Below are 24,957 nucleotides of genomic sequence, written 5' to 3'. Positions count from 1 at the left end.
TAACCATGCTCCAAAATTGAGCAGAAACCCTTTCCAGAAGAGTGGAAGTTATTATAACTGCAAAGTGAGAACTATATCTAGAAACAGATGTTTATGTACATATGGGTAGGATCAGGTGTCCCCAAACATTTGTCTGTGTAGTGCACAATCACATACAAAATTGTATTAAGAACACAGTCATACATATGCATACACACTAAGAAATCAAATCTATATCATTTAAAGTTTTTTTGGCTGTCCCCCCTTACAACCCTCAAAGGATCTTTAAAGAACTTTCAGGAAGCTAGGAATCTTCAAAAGAACCATTTTTTTGCTAAGAGCTTATGCAAGCTACCTGAGCCCTTTTCTCCAGAATATCGAGTTCTTTGATGATCTGCTCTGTCTGTGCCAGTGTTTCTCCTGTAACAATGAGCTTCCTCTCCTGAGAACTCAACTTCTCCAAAGAACTCTCCATCTGCAAAAAATAATACAGGTCCTATTGAGAGACCCAGTAGTCTTTATTTTTGGCGCCGTTCGCACTATTTTTGTGCTTGGGAGGATGAGCCTACCTCTTGAAAGCTGTGCTCATATCTCAGCAACTGCAGGTACTGCTGAAGTTTGAGGTGGTGCTTGTCAAAAAAATCATCAAAAGCCATCTCCATATCTCTCAGCTGGGCCAGCAGTCTGAAAAATAATAAAAAAAAAAACAGTAAAACAGACATTCTAAATTGTGTTTTTAATACTATGTACATTACAGTGGAGGCCAAATTTGCATACATCTATTCAAAAGATTTTTATTCTACCTTTTTATATGTCCAGGCATGTTAACATGCATTTTTTTGGCAGATGCTTTTGGGTATTTACTTTGTTCACATTTTAAAAGATAGATTTAAATAAGCTTCTATTCACTTTATCAGAATTTATGATATAGATCTCATTAAGGAATTTCTTGAAGGATTCCAGAAACTGATGTAGTGACTTTTAAAAATCTTATTTCTTAGTTGTCTTTTATTAAATTGTCTTAAGTACCTCCACTGTACATGTTAACATTTGTACATCCAGCATTAAGTGAGATCAGCATTGCTTTGAAAGACTGTTGCACAAAGAAGAATCCACTTTTATATTTTCAGCCTAAAAAGTGAAAAGCAGTTTACATTTAATTACTTGCATTTTGGAGAAACCTTCTCTAGTCATATAAAACCAAAAACAAAATGTAACTTTTTAGCCCTCATTATCAGTGTGGTATATAGGCAGAGTCATAAGGTAATGATTGCAAGCATACGTTCACCATTAAAGTAGAAACAAACTGGCTTAAAAGCAACAAAGTGAATATAATAGAAAAGTGCGTCCGGTTAAAAAGGTCTGTAAACCTCAGTTCTGTCAAAAGAAAGAAGAAAAAACATGGTAAATCATTCTGAGAAGCTTGTAAAAAGGACAACCAAAGGCGCATTTATTATTTAAATTCATAACAAAAGGTGTTCAACAGGGTTGAGGTCAGAGCTTAATAGTAGGCCACCCAAGATCTTCCTTCATGGAGCCTCATATAACTGAAGGCAAATTTTAATGCTGCTATACAATTATACTGATATCTTATACAATTGTGTGCTCTTTGTGGTAATGGTTTGGGGAAAAAACACATATGGCTGGATAAAACTATGTCTATAGTTTAGGTGGATGAGTGTGTACCTTTTAATCTGTATAACTAAATAACTAAATGTAACATTAAGTGTAATTATATTTTCAGGTTCCTTATATTCATATATCTTCAAGTCTACAAAGCAAATTATATTTATTGTTATCACAATTATTTGCATGTATACAGATATAATTGGCCGTGCCTTCGATGCAAATAAACAAGACAATATTGAAGCTTTGAACACATCACTACATAATGTGCACATAGAAACAAAGTACAGTGCAAAAAGTGTTAATAAAAAGTCTAAATACTACACCATAAATAATATCTCTATAGAACTGCAATACAACCTAAAGGCCAGTGAAAAAAAAACTGTAAATTGTAATTTATGAAAATATTATAATCGTTGTTCTATTTCAGTGCTTTAGAGTAGGTCAGAGTCAGGACATTTAATTAACTATGAAGGCTGCACACCTCTGCACTGTGTCCCAGTCCTGTGTTACATCCCAGTGTGTATCTTTATTCTCCTCCTTTCCAGAAACCTCCAGGCTGGTGAGCAGGTAGCGTCCCTCCTTCATCACTGAGCTGATAGCATCCTATATTCACACAGAACAACCCAAATGTCTGTCCAAGTCCCAGCAGAAGCACACTGAACATATTGCATAACTAAGTGGCAAAGCCAAAAAAAAAAAACTTAAGAGGCACTGCAATTGTTTTTGATTAAATGTAATGTTAAGCTGTAATTGTTTACATTTATTGCTTGCTTGATTGCTTGATTGATTGATTGGTTGATTGATTGGTTGATTGATTGTTGTGGTTTTAATATCATCTTATTTAGAGATTATTTAAATTATTCAGAGAGTATTACTTAAGCACTATTCAAGATGGATCAGTTTTGCTAGAGGAGCTTTGGCAATGAAAGTTTTAAAAGCTTGAATTTGCCAATTTGGACAGGATCAAATATTCTTATTGATCACACACAACACAGTACAACTTGCAATGAAATGCATCTTTTAAAATTGTGAATGGGATAAAAATAGATGAATGATGAATTTTGAGAATAAAAGTTAAATTTACAGAAGGAAGAAGAAAAATGTAACAGAGATTAACTATAAAAATAAAATAGGATTACTAAGATCAGTGGCAGAAACACTCTTATTTTTAACAAGTGTATTTGTGTGAAAGTATTATTTGTTCACTTATTGACTCACTGACTCATATACTGTCTCAGTCAGAATTCAATTAGTGACCAATTCAGCCATTCATTCACTTACTGACTCATTCACAAACTGACTTATACACTTCCTCACTGACTCACTCACACCCTTAAACATTTACTGACTCAATCACTGACTCACTCTCACTCTCTCACTTACTTATTTACTGACTGACTCACTCTGTTTTACTGTTTTACTGATTCACTCACTCACTCACTTACTGACTTACTTGCTTACTCACTCATTCGCACACTTGCTTAATCATTAAATTAATAATTTACACACCAAGGGCAAATTTATGTTAGTCATGTTTTTGGAGATGACAAGAAACCTATCACTGTAGCTGCCTAAATGAAAAAGCCAAATAAATGTTCCATATATTTTCATTTACAAAGCGCCATTTCTATTGAGCATGGTGCACACAAACTTTGCCTCTGCTTTGCCTCTGCCTGGTTAGCATTAGCATTATAATTCTCTGCAGCATTACTACACTAACATGATTTAACATGTGACTGTAAGAGGTGCTGATCATGGCCAGCTATCAGAATCAGATTTAGGTTTATTGGCCAAGTGTGTTGGCACACATAACGAATTTGGTTCCAGTTGTTAGTAACTCTCAAAAGTACAGACCTAAATAATAGCTTGGACTATACAAGACAAAACAGACAATGTGAGACAAAACCTGACTAACATATACTTTTTTGCCCTTCCTGGAAACACTTAAAAAGCCAACAGTGATTCTAATTAATTAATTAATTTAAAATGTAAATGTTTAATAAATTGTCAATTTAAGTTTAATAATGTGGAGCATCCCCAAGATGAGTTATGTACTGTTGTCATTATTGCATCAATACACAGTTGCTCCTTCATCAGCTTCTCTTTTTTTTTTTTTTTTTTTAGAAAAATCTAAGCTTGTCATGTTACTGAGAAACCAAAGTGCAAATGTGCCTTATAGCCAACACACACACACACACACACACACACACACACACACACACACACACACACACACACACACGTGCATGCACATATGTTCTGACTCTGAACATTACCTTCAGTCTCCTGTACTTCTCAGTGTGTGACAGCAGCAGCAACTCAATGGCATTGCTCTCCTGTGACAATTCCATCTCTGCAAACTCGGTGCCAAATGCCTGTAACATCTGAGCAACGTCCTTCACAGTCACGGCGAAAGTCTCTATAGCCTGCAAAAAGTCGAGATGCCTTATCATTAACAACAACATCAAAGTATTTGTGATCAGTAAATAGGTGATTGGCAGAGAAATACAGTTCTGAGGAAGATCCAGTCGCTGTGGCAGTAGTCCAGAGTGCCTCCAAATTCAGAAGTAAGTTGCTTCTCATCAATGTAGCGCAGTAAGTCAGTGACCGAACTCAGCATCAAAACCTGACACACACACAGACACACACAATTATTGTACTGGGCATTGCTGTGAATTATAGAATAATTGTAGAAGGTCTTACAGGTAACTTGAGCATAAAATCCTCTTGGCTAAATCGGAAGACGAGGTCCGTGAATGTGCGCTGGAAGAAGCTGGTTGGTCTCAGTACCAGTACCAGGTGAAGGTTTCCTGGAAAAGACACCTGAAGAATTGAAAAAGAACAGTATTTAGCACTGTATTATATTTATCAGCTAAAATTCATTTAACAAAGAGTTAATATCCTAAATTCCACATGACTGATAAATAGCTGCACCAATATTTAAAAGTTACATTTTGAACAGAAAATAAAAAAATTATGTTTACAAAACAAAAAACATTTTTGCAATTTTATATATAATCAATCCTAATTATGATAAACCCAAGTTATTTACTGGTCAGGGAAAGGAAACACTCAATAAGAATCTCATATTAGCACATTTTGGTGTTTTCTTTTAGGTTTGTTAAGGTACAATAATGTAAATTGAATATTCACAGTTTATCTGGTAGGTTAGCATCCAAATTATGGCTAGCTACAGCTTAAAAAAAAAGAGCTACACATTGATGTATTGGCAAGCCAGCCTACAGAAAACATAAAAATCCTGCCCTTAAAATTGCAGGCAAATTATTTTCAACCCATTGGTGTTCATTACATTTTTTATTGTCCAGAACTAACTGTAATGAATGTCAGAACAGTGCGATTTGAAAAGGAAGACTATTTGTAAAACTATAAGTGAGCTTTGTGAAGGATTTTAAACATCCCAGACATTTTGCTTTTTTCTGTCGGAGACAAGTGGCACAAAACATTAATTATAAGGTTGCTGATCGTTAAGAAATTTTGTACTGTATTGTCTCCAAAAAAAAAAAATTTGTGTCTGAGGAAAAAAGGCTTAAATCACAGGTCATAGTATGTTTAAACTCACATTAGTAATGTAATTTATTAGATTCATGGTTTATTCTTGGCATATTTATTAGCAATTCTCTCACTGTGTAAATTCTAGCTGCTTCTATAACACTTTAATTTCCCCATGCATATTAATACAAGATTATGTGCTATAATTTACATTGAGTAATTTCATTATAGGTGCCAATAATTCTAAAGTGTGCTGTCATTTATTTAACAGAGACAGAAATCTATTTTAGATTGCATATTAATAAAAAACAAACAAACAAAAAGACCTTCACTTTGTCCCCAGTTAGTTGTGCTGATGCTGCTCAATGCTGTTCTTATTGATCCAGTAACTGGATGCAAAGCTCTGCAGAGATAAAGTCCATCCATATTGTGCATGCAAGGACAAGAAATGAAAACCTGCCATGTGGGCAAGCTGAGGATTACCAACCATAAAGTGTAAATCTGTCAAGTGTAAATCTCCACAAATAAAATGCGACCCCACAAGAATCAAGGATGCACGGAACATCCACAAACAAAAGCTCTATTAACTTTACACTTAACACTCGTACATGGAAAGCTCTTAAACTCCATACAACACAACACATCGCTTTCTCCAACGTACAGCACAGGCAAACGTCAGCAACTGCATGAATAAGCTAAATCCTCTCTAACCCTTTAAATGACGGAGTGTTACCATTGCAGAATCCTCATTACACGCGTGCAGAACTGCGCCGAAGGAACAGGGAGCACTCATGTTCGCAGTGGTTTTAAAAAATACAGATTATCCTTTAAATCAGCTCGTCCTCTCGTCACTGCGCGCATGATGCAGTACTCTGGTGGCTGCAGAAGCACCCGCAGTACCAGTCCCCCACCCCACCCCACCCTCTCTTTCTGCTTTCTCCACACAGCACAAACTCATCAAGTATAACTTGCACGTAGTGCCTACTGCTGAAACCCAGGTATATCTGCGTGCAGAAGCTGGCCAATCATATGCATGCCTCACTCAGCACTTTTTTTTCTCATGTTTGCTCCATTGCGTCAGTGAAAAGTAATCACTGCACCTTTGTGATTTGGAGATTAGGACTAGGATTTACATTTTTTTAAATAGCCATGCACAAAATATGTGTATGGCTGTTTAAAAAACATAAACTTCAGAAATCCCCAGAGATAACTAGATATAACTTGTCCTCAAGCTACCATGTACCATGTCTCTGTCAGTCTCTCAGTCAATCTCTATCAGTCAGTGTGTCAGTCTTTCTCAGTCTCTGTGTGTCACTGTTTGTTTCTCTGTGTCAATCTTTACATCAGTCTTTGTACCATTATATTTCACTCTCTGTGGCAGTTCACTCTTTCTGTCAGTTTCTCACAGTCTCTGTGTCGGTCTCTCACAGTCTCTGTTTCAGTTTCTCTCAGCCTCTGTGTCGGTCTCTCTTAGTCTCTGTGTCGGTCTCTCTCAGTCTCTGTGTCTGTCTCTCTCAGTCTCTCTCTCTGTCTCTTACAGTCTCTGTGACGGTCTCTCTCAGTCTCTGTTTTGGTCTCTCTCAGTCTCTATCTCGGTCTCTTACAGTCTCTGTGTAGGTCTCTCGCAGTCTCTGTGTCGGTCTCTCACAGTCTCTGTGTCGGTCTCTCACAGTCTCTGTTTCAGTTTCTCTCAGCCTCTGTGTCGGTCTCTCTTAGTCTCTGTGTCGGTCTCTCTAGTCTCTGTGTCTGTCTCTCTCAGTCTCTCTGTCTGTCTCTTACAGTCTCTGTGACGGTCTCTCTCAGTCTCTGTGTCGGTCTCTCTCAGTCTCTATCTCGGTCTCTCACAGTCTCTGTGTCAGTCTCTCACAGTCTCTGTGTCGGTTTCTCTCAGTCTCTGTTTCAGTTTCTCTCAGCCTCTGTGTCATTCTCTGCATTAGTCAATATCTTTCTCTGTCTCTGTTTTGGTCTCTCTCAGTCTCTATCTCGGTCTCTTACAGTCTCTGTGTCGGTCTCTCGCAGTCTCTGTGTCGGTCTCTCACAGCCTCTGTAAGTTACCCTCAGTTTCTGTCAGTTTCTCTCAGTCTCTGTTTCAGTTTCTCTCAGTCTCTGTGTCAGTTTCTCTCAGTCTCTGCGTCGGTGTCTCTCAGTCTCTGTGTCATTCTCTGTACATTTGTCTCTCTGTCAGTTACTCTCTCAGTTAATATAGATGTGCTGCATTGTCAGTCAGTCTTTCTTTATCACTCTTCTCCAATCTGTCTGTCAGTCCATGGACCTCTGTGTCAGAATCTCTGTCAGTTTTACTGTCATGTCTCAAAGACTCAAAGCCAGTTTGTTCATCTGTCTCTATGTCAGTTCCTTATTCCATCTCTGTTCTTCAGTCAATCAGGTCCACCTGTTTCTTTATCAGTTTGCTCATTGGTCTCTGTCAATTCCAGTTCCAATGTGTCTTTAAATCTTTCCATCAATCTTCTATTTTTTAAATGTCTGACAGCTGCTCCATCAGCAAAACTAGTAATGACAAAACCATTTCTATTGTCTAATTATGATGAAAAGAGTATTTACATTAATAAAAGCTGCTTCAGTACCTCTATACTTCACTTGCTCTTCTGCCAGTAGTTTGTAATTGTAAAATATTTTTTATTTTTGCATAATCACGCATGACAAGTGACATTTAAAATCATCAAATGGCAGTTATTATGGCCAGTTATGGCAGTTATTATGGGCCTCAGTGTGCAGCCTCTGTGCTTTTCTGTTTACAACATAGGTTGGATAGGGATGGCTAAATATTTGTGATAAGTTGTAACGGCTTACTGCTATCCTAGTAAGTGCTGTTTTGATGGAATTCCAGGTATCCAGTCTTCGGTCCAAAATGATGATAAACTTTACTCCAGGTTGCCGTGCTCTAAAAACATCGGCAGTTAGAAATGTAGTAAATGAGAGCAGTATAAAAACAGAAAGAGTGAATCATTTAATGCTTACAAACTGGGAAATGTTTGCATATAGTACATTGCTATAAGACACATGCTCAAAAATATAAAAAGGATTTAAGCAGTGAAGTTTGTAAAGCTTACTAGAATAGCTACACAACGGGAAGAGGTAGCTTGCATTGATTTAACGTGAGCAGAATATATAAACTAGCACTGCTGTGCTGCATTGCAGTGAAGAGAAATGGCAAGGAAGAGGAAATGATAAATCACAAACCGTGGAATCAGCGTGAGATATGTAAGGACTTTAGCGAGAGCTTCCTCTGGGATGTCACTGAATTCCGAGCATTCCGGGAGAGTAATGATGACACTAGAGTCCTCGCCCCGGCCCCCTGAAGAGACCACAGTGTTAGTGTGTGCTTAAAGAGGATAGTATTTTGTAAATATGGATAACTTATTTGCAATATGTGCAAATTGGAATCTTTTCTGCAATTATAAGAAGGTTTAAATTCTGTGCATGATGTGAATATGCCAAGGGGCCAAGGGGAATTCATGAATGGGTCTTCTACTGACTGATTCTTCTACGGGTTCTACTACTGTCAGACAAGAACAGGGATCTGAAGCAATCCTGGACACAGACTCACCCAAAGTCGAATATTAGTGTAAAAAAAAAGAAATCAGAAGGACATTTTACAGTCTTAAACTGTCTAGTTTTGGATCACAAATTTTGAGTCTGTACCCATGAAAGTCTCTTGTTCTTGGCTGACAGGAGTTGAACCTGATGTGGTCTCCTGTTGTAGCTTATCCACCTGAAGGATTAAAGTGTTGTGTTTTCTGAGCTGCTGTTCTGCTCATCATGATTATCCAGTTTAGTTAGTATAGACCTCCTGTCAGCTGAAACTAGTCTGGTGATCTCATTCTAATATCTGCTTTCTCTCATCAACAAGCTGTTTCAGCCTTGCCAAACATCATTCATGCTACAGTCACAGAGATCAAACATTTACCCATCCTAATGTTTGATGTGAATATTAACTGGAGCTCTTGAGCTGTTTCTGCATGATTTAAGGCATTGTGCTGCTGACACCTGATTGAATAACTGCATAAATGAGCAGGTGTACAGTAAAGTGGACTGTAAGTGTATAATTGGCCCTTAATATAAGCATGATTTGAGTGTATAAATGAGAAACGCTCTATATACATCACGGGAGCTATGAAGATAGAAGATGGAAGATGAAAGTAAACCTATTCAGTGCCTCACCTGATAAATAAGCCACCTGCTTCTCAATATAGCCGGCCACCTCTTTCAAACTCACAGGAATCGACACTTCTGGATAGAGGACAAAAAAGAGCAACATTTTAATTTTTATTGAGAGCCTAATAGGATTTACAGTAATGGTAGCCACAATAAAGCTTTCCTCACATAATGTAAATTATGTGTTTTTTTTTAAGATAGTTACAATGCCACCCAGTGTTCAGAGGAGAAAACAACAAATGTAAACCATATCTTAAAGGAGCTCGCTTTGTGCATAGAGGCACTGAAGTGCCACAACAGGTTTGGGTCACCGAGTTCAAATGCAAATTCAAAGACACCTTGTACCGCTTTCCGGCCCTTTTAGAAAACAACTTGCTACCGTAAAATATTTCACATGTTGACTCATTAGTCCAGAGCACCTGCTGCCATTTTTCTGCACTTTAGTTTCTATGTTTTCATGCACAGTTAAGTCACTTAGCCTTGGTTCTATGTTGGAGAAAGAGCTTTTTGGCCATAATACTTCCATTAAGACTACTTCTGGCCAGATTTCTCCAGTAAATGGGTGTACCTGGGTCCCACTGGTTTTCACAAGTTCTTTGCTAATGGCACTGCTGGACATCAATCATTTAATCTGCTGCATTAAGTTTATTCGAGCTGAACCACTGCGTATAATGTCTTCAACATTGTTTCAAAATGCTTCTTCAAAATGATTAAACCCCAGTCTGCTTTGAAATTTTTGCAAGTAAGAGACCTTGCTAATGCAGTATAACTACCTTTGTTGCTGTGCTCAGTCTTGTCATGGTGCATGACCTGTCACATAAAACTATCTTCCAAAAACTCACCTTAGAAGAAGAGTATGGCAGTTTCACACCCAGTTTTAAACCTGCTGCACAATTGTTTCTGTTTCAGTTAATGATCGTGTTTTAACCTACATACGAAATTGAAGGTCATTAGCACCTGCCTGGTATAATTGATTAATCATACGCCTACATCTGATCCTGCAAAATCCCTGATATTGTGCATGTGTACAAAGTGAGCCAAATGAGAATTAAAAGCCAAAGGTTGGTCACACCAAATATTGATTTGGTTTGGACTTATTTTCTGTTCATTTACTTTCCATTTTGTTAATTGATAAAGAATAAATAAACACTTTTATTTGTGAAAGTATTCTCACATTACAGTATCTTTTCCATACATATTTGTACAGTACTGTATATATAAAAGCAGCTATACTGTAAATAAATAACAAATAAATAACACTTTATAATTTAAACCTCTGTAACAAATACTAGTGGTTTAAATTATATTATATTTATGTACTGTTCTAACCTGTTCCAAGGCGACTTGCAATGTGAGTAATCATAACAAATATTTATTCCTGGTATTACTTTAACATTTAAAGATTCTGGAACAAATGTAAAGCTGCTCCTGTACATTTTCTAACATCTAAAAAGATAGAGGGCATTTTAGTTTCTTGGGAAAATAGCATGAATAACTGGTTCCAAGAAAGAGAGAGAGGTGATAACATATAAAACTGGTTTAAAAATAAATAAACAGAAGCAAACATTTTCATGGACATTCCACAAAAATAGAAATATGTAGACAGATGTTGCTGGAGGTCGTGTTAAATGCAAGTAAAGAATCATGTTGGTAAACATAATTATTGATAATTTTCCATAACAATTTCTTCTGTTGTGTTCTCTTCATAACATTTTATTTTATTGCTTAAATACTCTGGCTTTTCCACTTGACTCTACATCAACTATACATCATTCTAAAGCTCTAAGCCTCAAGCAGTGATTTCAGATCACTGTTTTTTAATGGAAAACGTATAACAAATGTATTTTCTGAATGTGTGTAAGCATTACACAACAACAACATGCATAAAAAAGCACTACTTACATTATTATTGTAATAGCGAGTCACAAACACATCCATTGCCGCTAATCCTGGTTTATTAGGAAAGATAAGGCTCCACTGAACAACATGCTGTAAACAATAGTGTTGTAATTTAGATGGTTATTCCTTTGTTTACGTCACAGAACCTCGGCTGGTGTTTGTGTAATAAAAAACAACATCTTGCTGGTAAAAAAATAAAAATAAATAAATATATATGACTGATAGAATATAGTGTTAAAAACCGCGTGAGACCACAAAATAAAAAAATAAAAATAAAAGTTTAAGAGGCGGAATCTTGGGAAGGTGTCATCATGTTTTTATTCTGCACCACCTATCATTTCAAACATTCTATTTCCAGTCATTATGGAATGACTGATGGAAAATATAGTAAATTTATATATGAAATAAAAATAATGTTCAATGCAGGAAATGTATATATCAATGGGACTTCATCATCTATAACTTAATATCTTTTTGAGCAAATCTTTTCAACTTTGATGACAGTAAAGCTCAAATTGTCTTCTTTTCAAGAATATCTAAATTGTGTATGTAGTACATTTTTATTAGGAACTGTTAACATATAAATTTTAGTAGGGCATTTCACGTGTGTGTCCTAAAACTTGCGCTGGGTGGGGCGGGGAGGGGCGAACCAGACATATGATCGGATAAATGTTTGTAGGAATCTAATTTTTCATGATATCTTTATTAAACTGTGGCTTTTAACGCATTACTTTTCTGCATTGCTACATTACTAATTTTATGTATTTATATAGGAAGAAATAAATTTCAATTCAGGAATTTATATCAATAACATAAGACATAATCATCATCTATAACTTTCTATAACTTTTTTTTTTTTAGCAATATCAACTTTGAATAATGAACAGTAAAGCTCAAATTGTGTATGTAGCCCACTTTATCAGGAACTGTTAACATTTAAAGTTAGGTAGGGCATTTTCACCTGTGAGCTCCAAAATCTGTGCCGAAGGCTCACAGGTTAAATTAACAAAGCGCATGTAACAGTGCACTAATAACTTATAATACTTATTTACCTATTTTACAAATGACGAAAACAGGTGCAACTCATTAACACATGCCTAGTAACACATGGCGCTTGCTGCTAAATAATTCATGTTGGACATTAAAACTGTATAAGGTTCAATGAGACAATGTAATTATTTGTGCGTAGCAGGATGCCGAGGCCAGTGGAAATGTATAGCAGAAGGAGGGGGGCAGGATAAATTAAGTCATTTAATTTTTAATGGCTGACCAAACAAGTCATTGTCAGCATCAGTTCAGCACTAGGATTTATTACTTGTTACTTTTAAAGTGAACGTGTACAAGAAAAAAAGTCTTAAGTAATAAGAGTAGTTATGTCAGATATTTCTTAGATACAAGAAAAAAATGCATTTTGCTTTTTATATCATACAGCCCTGATTAAGATGATTCACAGCAGATGCATACATTTAGTCCACAAGACACAATAATAACTGCATTTACCCAAATAAACCAGTTCACAGTAGATTTTTTCTACCGTGTATTGTGCCCTGGATGACTTCTGTTTTTTTGATAGTTGTTAATGAACCCCTTGTTTGTCCTCAGCGCTTAAACTTTTTTATAATCTCCTTGAACTTACAGTGAGGAAAATAAGTATTTAACCCTCTGGAGTCTGAGGGTGTTTTTGGCCCCTTGAGAGATTTTGACATGCTCTTACATTTGGTTCTTTTTAGTTGCTTTTACAAAAGACACTTTTTACTTTGAAAGGCCATATGCGAAGAGGCGTCGACATGCTGTGACTGACAGCTTCGTAGACAATGGGTCGCATAATGAGCTGTCGATTACATAATGAGCTTTGGATCACTGAGCCAGGATCTGAGTGAGAAGTTTAGTACTACAACAAGGAATGCGTTTTGCTTTGTGGTTTATTTAAAATACACATTAGCAAGGACAGCATTAAAAAAGGAATTGTGTAACAATAAAACAATACAGTACAGTATGTATAAAAAATAAAGAGTGCAACAAAAACAATACACTATAGTAGGGTTCCTCAAATCTTAGCCCGTAGGGCTACAATACTATGCATTAAATAATAATAGTGTATCCATTTGAGGAATCGGCAACAACAAACAACGTGAACCCCCACTTAGTTGGCTTGGCTTTCATGTACTGTGTCCTCCCAGTGTTAGCTTTGCATGCTACCATCCTCTCATCTATGGCTAAATGTCTACTAGGATGATAAATTGCTTTGCAATGTCTTACGGATTGTGTCCATGAACGGTTTCACTCTGAACAGACGTGTTCAGATCTGCCCCTCTTTCTGTCATTTTCTTCGTCTGCACCTGGGTGACTCGTGTACATTCCACGAAGTTGTCCTGTATCTGTCCCTTGACATAACTGTTGCTGGAAAGGGAACTGTGAAAATTCTGCTCTGTCGCCAGTAGTCTATGATGACAGAAATCTATAGAAAATATAACACATTCACAAAAACACAAACAACCAAAATGACACACAAAACTGAAGTTCCTGTAAAACCATTGCTATAATCTTTTGGATCCCCTTTAAATGACCTATACAAGTCATTAAACTTACATACAGTGAGGAAAATAAGTATTTGAACACCTTGCTATTTTGCAAGTTTTCCCACTTAGAAATCATGGAGGGGTCTGAAATTGTCATCGTAGGTGCATGTCCACTGTGAGAGACATAATAAAAAAAAAAAAAAGAAATCCAGAAATCACAATGTATGATTTTTTAACTATTTATTTGTATGATATAGCTGCAAATAAGTATTTGAACACCTGAGAAAGTTACTGTTAATATTTGGTACAGTAGCCTTTGTTTGCAATTACAGAGGTCAAATGTTTCCTGTAGTTTTTCACCAGGTTTGCACACACTGCAGGAGGGATTTTGGCCCACTCCTCCACACAGATCTTCTCTAGATCAGTCAGGTTTCAGGCCTGTCGCTGAGAAACACGGAGTTTGAGCTCCCTCCAAAGATTATCTATTGGGTTTAGGTCTGGATACTGGCTAGGCCACGCCAGAACCTTGATATGCTTCTTACAGAGCCACTCCGACGTATAAAGCACTTAATCTGAGTGAACTTCTGTACCAGTATGATCCTCCACGCCTACTTAGATCAAAAGGTGCTGGCTATCTGTTGGTTCCTACAGGACTACAGCAGGGGGCAGATCTTTCTCTTATAAAGCCCCACAGTTATGGAACAGCCTTCCAATCAGTGTTCGGGACTCGGACACAGTCTCAGTGTTCAAGTCGAGGTTGAAAACTTATTTATTTAGTCAAGCCTTTTATCAGTAGATTTTTTTCTTAGGTAAAGGCACAGATCCGGAGGGAGCATGGATATAGAGTGTTTGGTGAACTGGTATATTTGTATGCTATCGTCCCCTCACATTCACATGTTCACTCAGGTTTGTTGACGGTGGTGTGGTGGGTCGTCTCTTATCCCAGAGATCCCTCATGTCTGTGTTACCTTCTGGTTCTCCCTTTTAGTTATGCTGCCATAGCGAGTCTTGCCGGAGTCCAAACTGCACAGTGACATTAACTTTCATACACCAATAGTTACACTTAATAATCCATATCCTTCTCTTCCCGTCACTCTCTCTCTCTCTCTCTCTCTCTCTCTCTTGGTCGAGTTAAACATGCTCCTGAGGCTCCAGTGACCACTGTTCCTGCCCCTCTCCCCTCCGTGGATCTTCACACTTCTGTGCAGCTTGGTCTCTCATCAACACCTTGGGTGGTTCCATATAATTCCGGAGTAGAACGGGTGCTTTTGAGGACGGATTGGACTGTAGTTGGTTTTGGCGGTCTGCTGCACTGACTCGGGAGTGCAGTTTGCTTCTGATCATCATCACTGTACCCCGCAACTTTGTATATATGCTTCAAATGGACATTTGGTGCAACCCAGATGAGGATGGGTTCCCTCTTGAGTCTGGTTCCTCTCAAGGTTTCTTCCTTATGCCATCTCGGGGAGTTTTTCCTTGCCACAGTTGCTCATCAGGGACAAACATACTTACAAAGAACATATTTACATTTAATCACCACATTATCTGTGTAAAGCTGCTTTGAGACAATGTTCATTGTTAAAAGCGCTATACAAATAAAAATGAATTGAATTGAATTGAATTATCCTGGCTGTGTGCTTCGGGTCATTGTCATTTTGAAAGACCCAGCCTCGACCCATCTTCAATACTCTAACTGAGGGAATGAGGTTGTTCCCCAAAATCTCGCAATACATGGCCCAGGTCATCCTCTCTTTAATACAGTGCAGTCGCCCTGTCCCATGTGTAGTGTTGTACTGCTCCTTTAAGAAATGACGTTCCCGTCATGCATCGTTGTTGTGTTCATGAACAGAGAGCATGTAGTGTTGCTAATGAAAGGATGCAGTAAACCTCCTTGTGAAGCACACGTCTCAGGTGTTGTCTCGGTTATTACAATGGCGACGAGTGAGTAAAAGGCAAACTAACGCGGAAAAGCAACCGGAACCACAGAAAAAATAAAAATAAAATAATAATAATAATAATAATAATAATAATAATTAAAAGACAAGGAAAGCCTGAGACGCGGCATGGAGAAAAGATACCATCGTTTATCTTGTGAGTAAAACTACACAGAAACGATCAAGAAAGAAACTAAACCAAAGTAACCAAAACACAGAAAAGCATAAAGTGGATGTCACGCACATGTGTGTGTAAAATTCAGACAGCTTCAACGCTAAAAGCTAAATCTAAAAACGTGCTCAACAACTAAACTACCATTATCCGAAAAAAAAAATGGATGCTGCTGCCGTATTACCACATTTTCCAAGATTTGACATTGACTCAGATCAAGGCTCTCTTGCAGTGAAATGGAAGAAGTGGTTATCGAGATTTGGAACATTTCTAACAGCTGCAGGTGTAACGAACAAGACCAGGCAAAGAGCGATGTTACTACACTGCGCAGGAGAACAGGTGCAGGACATTTTCGACACAATTCCAGAAAATGGCGACAGTGATGATTATGATAAAGCAGCACAAGTTCTGACTAAATATTTCAGCCCAAGCCGTAATACAGAGTATGAAGTATATGTGTTTAGACAGGCTAAACAAAAACCAGGAGAAACTATCGATGCGTTTCACACAAGATTAAGACAGCTTGCAACGACTTGTGAATTTGCAACACGGACAGAGAAATAAAATCTCAGATCATACTCACATGCACATCATCTCGACTGCGAAGAAGAGCGCTAAGGGATAGTAATCTCACATTAAAACAATTGCTAGACTTTGCCAGAGCCTTTGAAACTTCAGAACAACAGGCAGCTGGAATTGAAAATGTCTCACAGGCTAATAATTTTGAAAGTGTTGCAGCGATACCAAAAACAAACCTCAATAAGAGAGCACATACAAACTACCAACAGAAAATAACACAGAGAAAACCACATACGACATGCAGGAACTGTGGTGGCTCTTACCCGCATCCTGGAGGACAGTTAACATGCCCAGCTAAAGGTGCATCATGTAAACTATGTGGTAAACCAAATCACTTTGCCCGTTGTTGTTTCAGCAGACCAAAGACGGAGCAGGACAACAGAAGATACACAAAACCTCGACAAAGACAAGACATCACACAAAAGGTGAGAGCAGTAAAGCTAAGTGAAAACAACCCACCAACAAAAACACTGGAGTCAGATACAACTTCAAGCACAGATGATGAATATGTCTACGTCACACAAGAACCGGCAAATGTCAAACAACCAATGACAAAAGTCTGGATAGCTCAACAACCTCTAGATATACTAATAGACACAGGTGCTACAGTCAACCTGCTAGACAAAAACGCACACAACAAAATCAAAATGTCAACAAAACTACAACCAACCAACAAGAAAATACTGCCATATGGTAAACAACAATCACTTCCATTACTAGGAAAGCTAACTGCAAACATTTCAGCTCATGGAAAAACCACTGAGGCAACGTTCTATGTAGTTGAAGGAGACCATGGATCTCTGCTCAGTCACAAAACGGCTACTGAACTTGGACTCATTCATATTGTCCTTTCTACAGACATAATTCAGCCTACACCTTCTGTCGCTGACCAGCTCTTGTCAAAGTACCCAGACATCACAAATGGCATAGGAAAACTGAAAAATGTTCAAGTCAAGCTACACATTGACGACACAGTCAAACCTGTTGCTCAACCACATCGCAGAATTCCTTTCCATGTTCGAAAGAAAGTAGAGATTAAATTACAACTTCTGGAGGATGAGGGTATCATAGAAAAGGTGGAGGGTCCAACACCTTGGGTTTCACCTATTGTTGCGATGCCAAAACCAAAAAATCCCGAGAAAATACGAATTTATGTTGACATGAGATTACCAAATCAAGCTGTGTTGAGAGAGAGACACATTTCACCAACCGTTGATGACATTATTCATGACCTGAACGGCGCAGTAATGTTCTCCAAACTGGATCTCAATTCAGGATATCACCAGCTCGAATTAGCACCTGAATCCAGATACATCACAACATTTTCCACACATGTCGGGTTACGAAGATACACATTTTTGGTATCTCATCAGCTGCTGAAGTCTTCCAAAACACGATCCAACAGGTCCTACAAGGCATCCCTGGAGTTAGAAATTTCAGTGACGACATTATGGTGTATGGCATCACAGCTGACGCACACAACAGATCCCTAGAAGCAGTCTTCCAACGGCTACATGAAAACAACCTGACAATCAACAAAGGCAAATGTGACTTTCACAAAACGTCTCTTGAGTTTTTCGGATACCTGTTTTCCAACAAAGGTATCGCGCCTGATCCCAAAAAAATTGAGGCGATCACAGACATGCCACCCCCACAAAACCAAAGTGAGATGAGAAGTTTATTAGGCATGGCCAACTACAGTGCAAGATTCATTCCCAACTATTCCTCAATAACTCAACCTCTGAGAGAGCTCACAAAGAAAGACTCAAAGTGGATATGGGGAAATGAACAAAGAGACGCACTGAAAACACTCAAACACAACCTGGTGAATGCTCCTGTAATGAGTTACTTCCATCCTGACAGAGAAACCAACGTCATTGTCGATGCTAGTCCCGTTGGCCTAGGAGGCATATTAGCTCAGAGAGATAAAACCACAGATCACACCTACGTTGTCGCTTATGCTAGTAGAGCACTAACCCCAGTTGAACAAAGATACTCACAGACAGAGAGAAGCCCTTGCCATCGTCTGGAACTGTGAACACTTCCATCTATATCTCTACGGTGCGGAATTTAACATGATCACAGATCACAAACCCCTTGAGCTGATCTTCAACAACCCTTAGTCAAAACCCCCTGCAAGAATTGAGAGATGGGCACTAAGATTACAACACTATAAATACAAGGTAATTTACAAAGCAGGAAAAACAAATCCGCAGACTATATGTCCCGCCATCCACAAAACTTCACAAATCTACAATCACTGATGATGTTGACACTGAGATACACATCAAATTCATCGCTGACAATGCAGTCCCCAAAGCCATGACACTAGAAGAAGTGAAAGCCGAAACTGCCAAAGACAACCTTCTTCAATATGTTATCAACACCATGCACAACGGCCAATGGCACACACTGAATGGTAGTCTCACTTCAGAACGTGATCAAGCAGACCTGAGGTCATTCCACAATGTAAAAGAGGAACTTACTATTCTGGATGACAGAAGCATTCTTCTAAGAGGAGATCGTATTGTTATGCCAAAAGCCCTACAGCAGAAAGCACTTGAACTTGCCCACGAAGGTCATCAAGGCTTAGTGAAGACAAAACAACTACTCAGGGAAAAAGTTTGGTTTCCGGGAATCGACAAACAAGCAGAACATCTACTATCGAACTGTATACCATGCCAGGCATCCTCAACGAAGATCAAACACTCACCACTTCAAATGTCCGAACTACCTGAGGGTCCATTGCAAAATGTTTCTGTGGATTTTTGCGGTCCGTTCCCATCAGGTGACCATCTATTAGTTATCTTGGACGAATACTCCAGATTTCCTTTTGTAGAGATAACACCATCAACATCAGCAAACAAGGTCATTCCATTGCTAGACAAAGTCTTCTCCATCGCGGGGATTCCCAAAATAATGAAATCTGACAATGGCCCCCCTTTCTTCAGCCAAGAAATGGCTAACTTCACTACACACCTAGGCATACACCATCGCAAGATCACTCCGTACTGGCCTCAAGCCAATGGTGAAGTTGAAAGATTTATGAGAACGATAAAAAAAGCCACGTCAACAGCTTTTGCCGAAGGAAAACCCTGGAAACAAGAATTATACAAGTTTATGAGGAACTACAGAGCAACCCCCCATCAGACCACTGGAATATCCCCGGCCGAATTGTTGTTCGGTAGACCCATGCACATCAAATTACCGACAGTGCACAGCCCAGTACGCGACGATGCACTTAGGTGAGCTGATTGCCACAAAAAGGAGAGGATGAAACAATACTCGAACAAGAGTTTCAACATCTGAACTTACAACAGGAGATTCTGTACTCGTTCGTGAACAGACAAAAGGAAAACTCAAAACACCAAATAATCCAAAACCCTATGAAGTGATAAAAACAAAAGGCACAGTGATAACAGCACAAAGAGGACAACACATCATTACAAGAAACACCTTACACTTTAAACCCCTGAAACAAAGAGTACATGTACCACTCAGCGATCTCTCTGATGATGAAATGGATGAACTTGATTATGGAGACAGACCTCAAGAACAAAGACAACAACCAAATGTTCCTAAAAATACTGTGCAACGAGAACGACGTTATCCTAGAAGAGAGAACAGGAAAAGACCTCAAAAGCTAATGGATTACACTTGATGAACTAAGATTATAGCACTAAAAAAAGAAAGTTAATATGTTCTAAGTTTTCTAGTGACAGTAAGTTAATGTGTTTACAATGCTGAATGTACTACAACTTTATTGAGGACTCAAGATAACATACTTTTGAGAAAATGCATTCCCACTTCTCCCAGGTCTCATCAATAATTAACATGCCTAGGATATTGTGTTATTGTTGTCATGTTTTGATGCCTTTCTTCTAAAACAAAGGGAGGGATGTAGTGTTGTACTGCTCCTTTAAGAAATGACGTTCCCGTCATGCATCGTTGTTGTGTTCATGAACAGAGAGCATGTAGTGTTGCTAATGGAAGGATGCAGTAAACCTCCTTGTGAAGCACACGTCTCAGGTGTTGTCTCGGTTATTACACCATGTGCAGAAAAACACTCCCAAAGCATGATGCTACCACCCCCATGCTTCACAGTAGGGATGGTGTTCTTGGAATGGTACTCATCATTCTTCTTCCTCCAAACACGTTTAGTGGAATTATGACCCAAAAGTTCTATTTTGGTCTCATCTGACCACATGACTTTCTCCCATGACTCATTGGCAAACTTAAGACGTGCCTGGACATGTGCTGGTTTAAGCAGGGGAACCTTCCGTGCCATGCATGATTTCAAACCATGACGTCTTAGTGTATTACCAACAGTAACCTTGGAAACGGTGGTCCCAGCTCTTTTCAGGTCATTGACCAGCTCCTCCCGTGTAGTTCTGGGCTGATTTCTCACCTTCCCTAGGATCATTGAGACCCCACGAGGTGAGATCTTGCATGGATCCCCAGTCCGAGGGCGATTGACAGTCATGTTTAGCTTCTTAGATTTTCTAATGATTGCTCCAACAGTGGACCTTTTTTCACGAAGCTGCTTGGCAATTTCCCCGTAGCCCTTTCCAGCCTTGTCGAGGTGTACAATTTTGTCTCTAGTGTGTTTGGACAGCTCTTTGGTCTTGGCCATGTTAGTAGTTGGATTCTTACTGATTGTATGGGGTGGACAGGTGTCTTTTTGCAGCTAATGACCTCAAACAGGTGCATCTAATTTAGGATAATAAATGTAGTAGAGGTGGACATTTTAAAGGCAGACTAACAGGTCTTTGAGGGTCAGAATTCTAGCTGATAGACAGGTGTTCAAATACTTATTTGCAGCTGTATCATACAAATAAATAGTTTAAAAATCATATATAGTGATTTCTGGATTTTTTTTTTTTTTTAGATTATGTCTCTCACAGTGGACATGCACCTACGATGACAATTTCAGACCCCTCCATGATTTCTAAGTGGGAGAACTTGAAAAATAGCAGGGTGTTCAAATACTTATTTTCCTCACTGTATATGCATCTATATGTAAACCACAAGTGTAGTGGAAGTGCATTTTAAGTGGAAAAAAAAGAATAAAAAGTACAATACCCTTGTAGCATAAATGTACGCATTTGATATTTGGTTTATCCACACTGGCAACTAAAGTAAAACATGATTCTGTCTATCTTGACTAGAACCCCAGTCTCAGGGAAAAAAAAGCAGCCCTATAGCATAATGCTGCCACCACTATGTTTTTTCTATGGGTATGGCATAGTTTGGGATAGATTTATGGCTTTGCTGTTTAGCCACAGTAGCCCTTAGCTCAAACATGTGAAGAAAATGGCAAATTGTTGTTACATGCAAGACATGCAAAAAATATATCTAATCAAGAAAAATATTTGATATATCTTGAATATAGGCAACTTGATTATTTATTTATTTATATATTGTGATGACCGCCTAACGTCCCAGATGCAGCAAAACGCAAGCGCTCCAAACACAACTGCCAGACAGGTGCTGAATGGACAGTGCCACTTCAGCACCCGTATTGTGGAGAGCAAGGCAAGCACATGGCTAGAAGGCGGAGCGACCTAACTTGGCACGGCTGTTTTCGAATGAGAAGAGCGGCAACTCTTCACTCTCTCTGAGTCGAGTGAAGAGTATAAAAGCAGCTGTGGAAGACAGCGAGTTGGAGAATGTCTGGCTCCCAAGTAATGGAGGCTTTCTCTCTCCCTTTCTTTACAGGAAGCAGTGACAACAGTTACGGCGGAGAGACCTACAGCAGCGACAATGCCACCTCATTCTCCGCTCCCACAGCCCGCTGAAGCTACCCACCTGTACGGACGAGCTCTCAACTACCCTCAGTACGGTCATGGCATCATATCAACTGCCTCCGAGCTCAAACCGGTAACTGTAAAGCACACTTTTTTACGCCTTTATGTTTCCCCTTCGGCAATCACTCCTGTTTTCTGTGAATCAAACCCCACAAAACAACTAAAACTGCTCTCCTGGTGCATGTGTTGCTAAACTGGTGGAGAACGCGGGTTTTGGGACACAAATCAGTAAATCCACATCCCGTCCCGCACCATGTTGAAACACCTTTGGAGACAAATATCCAACAACAGGCGGTCCTACAGGAAATCACAAAAGGGATCCACACAGCGATGAAAGAGCTCCTCCAACTGGGCAGTAAATAAGAGGATGAGGGACGACCCTCAAAAGTTCTTACACACGTTTAAGTGCATCGCAACACACGAGGGCTGGCCAAAACATGGATGGGCGTAGCTCGTAGCTTCCTACATCACAGGTGATGCCCAGCTCGCATACTACAGTCTCCCCATAGAGTCGACTGAAAACTATGATATACTGAAAAAATAATTCCTGGACCGCTATAGGTTATCACCGAGAAACACGGCAGCTGGCTAACAAATGGGGATACAAGCCCAATAATACACCAAGGGCCAAGATGCAGGACTTGCTATGTATCACGTAGAGGTGGCTCCAACCGGTGAGAAAAATGGCTGGAGAAAAGAAATGAGAGAGAGACCATAGATAAATTTATAGGGGCACTACCCCCGAAAGAACAAAAGGATGTAGACATGTGAGACCCAAAAAATCCTAATCAGGTAGTCAAAGTACCGAAGTGTGCACTCCCCACATTGAATCTGCAGGGGAAAAGTAACATGCTACCAGCAATGCACAGAACAGTCACATAAGTGACAAAAGTGAAACAGCTGCAGAAATGCAGAGAGTACCAGCAGTTCTAGCACCAGCACCAGAACTATTGCTATTTACCTGTTGCGTGTGTGCATGGGGACATATGGGAGGTGGCTACTGTCAGGGTCCAGGTAGTAAACAGCAATGGTGAGTGGCCTCTGGTAATAGAGTTCATTCCTAACCTACCTGTGCCCCTACTTAAAGGCAGGGACTGGCCTGGGTTCCCTACCCAATGACCCACCACCATGTGGACCGCAAGGAACAGAAGAGGCTGAAAGAAACCATGCTGGAGGTGGAAATAGACCCATCAGGTGCTGATGGCTCTTGAGGGTGAAGCACAGAACACGGGAACAGAGGGTGAGTCTGACAATAAAATGAACCCCCTGTCCAATGTGTGTTGACAGGCGTCCCGTAAGGGACTTTGGGTGGGAGCAGAAAGAAGACACCCACCTAAAGTTTTGCTGGAGCCAGGTGGTGCAGGTGGAGGAAAGAAACAATTAACCGGACCAGCCACTGCCCCACTCAAACGTCACAGTAAAGAACGGGCTTCTAGATTAATTACTAGGACTGATGGAGACAGCCCTGTGATCTACTGGTGCTCCCAGGAAAAAAGACATGCTCTGTGATACACCTGGCACACAAGTACCCACTGGGTGGCCACTTGGGAGCAAGAAACACACTGTGGTAGATAAGGGACAGGTTCCATTGGCCAGGCATTGAAGCAGAAGTGCGTCACTTCTGCCAGAGCTGTCCCCAGTGCCAACACACCATGCCCTCCAAACTGGTTCCCGCCCCCTCATACCACTTCCGATCATCGGGGTCCTGGAGGCCTGTTGCCATGCCATGGAGGAAGAAGTGGACACAATGCTGCACGACGGGATAATTGAGCAGTCAGCCAGCTCATGGTCCAGCTCCATAGTGATGGTGCCGAAGCTGGACAGGAGTCTCAGGCTGTGTAACAACTTCCGCAAGATTTGGTGAAGTGGACTTTGGACCTGACAAAGGAATACTGGCAAGTAGCACTGGCCCTGGAGTCGGAGGCTAAGATAGTGATCAGCACCGTTACCAGACACTGGCAGTACCGGGTCCTCCCTTTTGGCCCCCATAGAGCACCGGCCACCTTGCAGTGGCTCATGGACATAGTCCTGCATCCACACCAGCACTTCGCAGCTGCCTACTTTGACAACATTGTCATTCATTACAGAATGTAAATAGACCATCTACACCATCTATGCAAGGTGCTGGGAGAGCTCAGCAAGGCCGGACTGACAGCGAACCCACGTAAGTTCCACTGGGGGCTGACTGAAGCACAGTATCTGGGGTAGCGCATTGGCAGGGGCCTGTTAAAAACCACAGGATTAGAACATAGAGGCGGTGAGGGAATACACTTACCCCATGAACAAACGACAGGTACATGCTTTCTTAGGGATGGCAAGCTACTACCAGAGGTTTGTGCCTAACTTCTCCTCCATAGCATCCTCCCTCTCAGATCCCATGAAAAAGAGACAGCCTGAGCGAGTCTGATGGATGGAGAGAGCGGAACAGGTGTTTCCATCCCCTGAAGAAGGTGCTAACCAGCGCTCCGGTACTGAGAAACCCTGATTTCAACTTTGTCAACTTCGCTGTTCGTCGTCCACATGGATGCATCGAAAACGGCACTGGGAGCTGTTCTCTCACAGGTCTTTGACAAAGAACAATGGCCATAAAATTGTCAAACGGCTCCGTTATTACCTAGCTAATAGACAAGTCACCCTGAGGACAGACCATGCCCCTCTTTAGTTGATAGCAAAGGCAAAAGAGTCTAATACAAAAATAACGTTGTTTTTTGTCGATTCAGGACTTCTTGTTCCAGGTGCAGCACCGGGCTGGC

At 39.9% G+C, this 24,957-nt stretch overlaps 1 protein-coding gene across 8 annotated transcripts in view; it reads right to left on the bottom strand.

The window, feature by feature from the left end:
* Window positions 1–24,957, bottom strand: part of mcf2a (MCF.2 cell line derived transforming sequence a) — a 46,818-nt gene that overhangs the window by 17,379 nt on the left and 4,482 nt on the right. For 3 of the 8 annotated variants that reach the window (XM_046849922.1, XM_046849927.1, XM_046849926.1), the window contains exons 2-10: window positions 9,301–9,369; window positions 8,320–8,434; window positions 7,930–8,020; window positions 4,312–4,431; window positions 4,118–4,234; window positions 3,885–4,034; window positions 2,090–2,211; window positions 549–663; window positions 335–454 (exon numbers count right to left, since the gene is read on the bottom strand). In XM_046849922.1, the coding sequence (XP_046705878.1) occupies window positions 335–454; window positions 549–663; window positions 2,090–2,211; window positions 3,885–4,034; window positions 4,118–4,234; window positions 4,312–4,431; window positions 7,930–8,020; window positions 8,320–8,434; window positions 9,301–9,369 (1,019 nt within the window). Of the gene's footprint in view, window positions 1–334; window positions 455–548; window positions 664–2,089; window positions 2,212–3,884; window positions 4,035–4,117; window positions 4,235–4,311; window positions 4,432–5,444; window positions 5,522–5,829; window positions 5,963–7,929; window positions 8,021–8,319; window positions 8,435–9,300; window positions 9,370–24,957 lie in introns of those variants that run through there. The other 5 variants (XM_046849923.1, XM_046849929.1, XM_046849928.1 and 2 more) reach the window with 5 other exon arrangements.

The sequence above is a fragment of the Silurus meridionalis genome, chromosome 5 (genome assembly GCF_014805685.1).
Source record: "Silurus meridionalis isolate SWU-2019-XX chromosome 5, ASM1480568v1, whole genome shotgun sequence".
Taxonomy (NCBI): Eukaryota; Metazoa; Chordata; class Actinopteri; order Siluriformes; family Siluridae; genus Silurus; species Silurus meridionalis.
The sequence above is the reverse complement of the archived record's forward strand: the minus strand, read 5'-3'. Positions and strand labels throughout refer to the sequence as shown.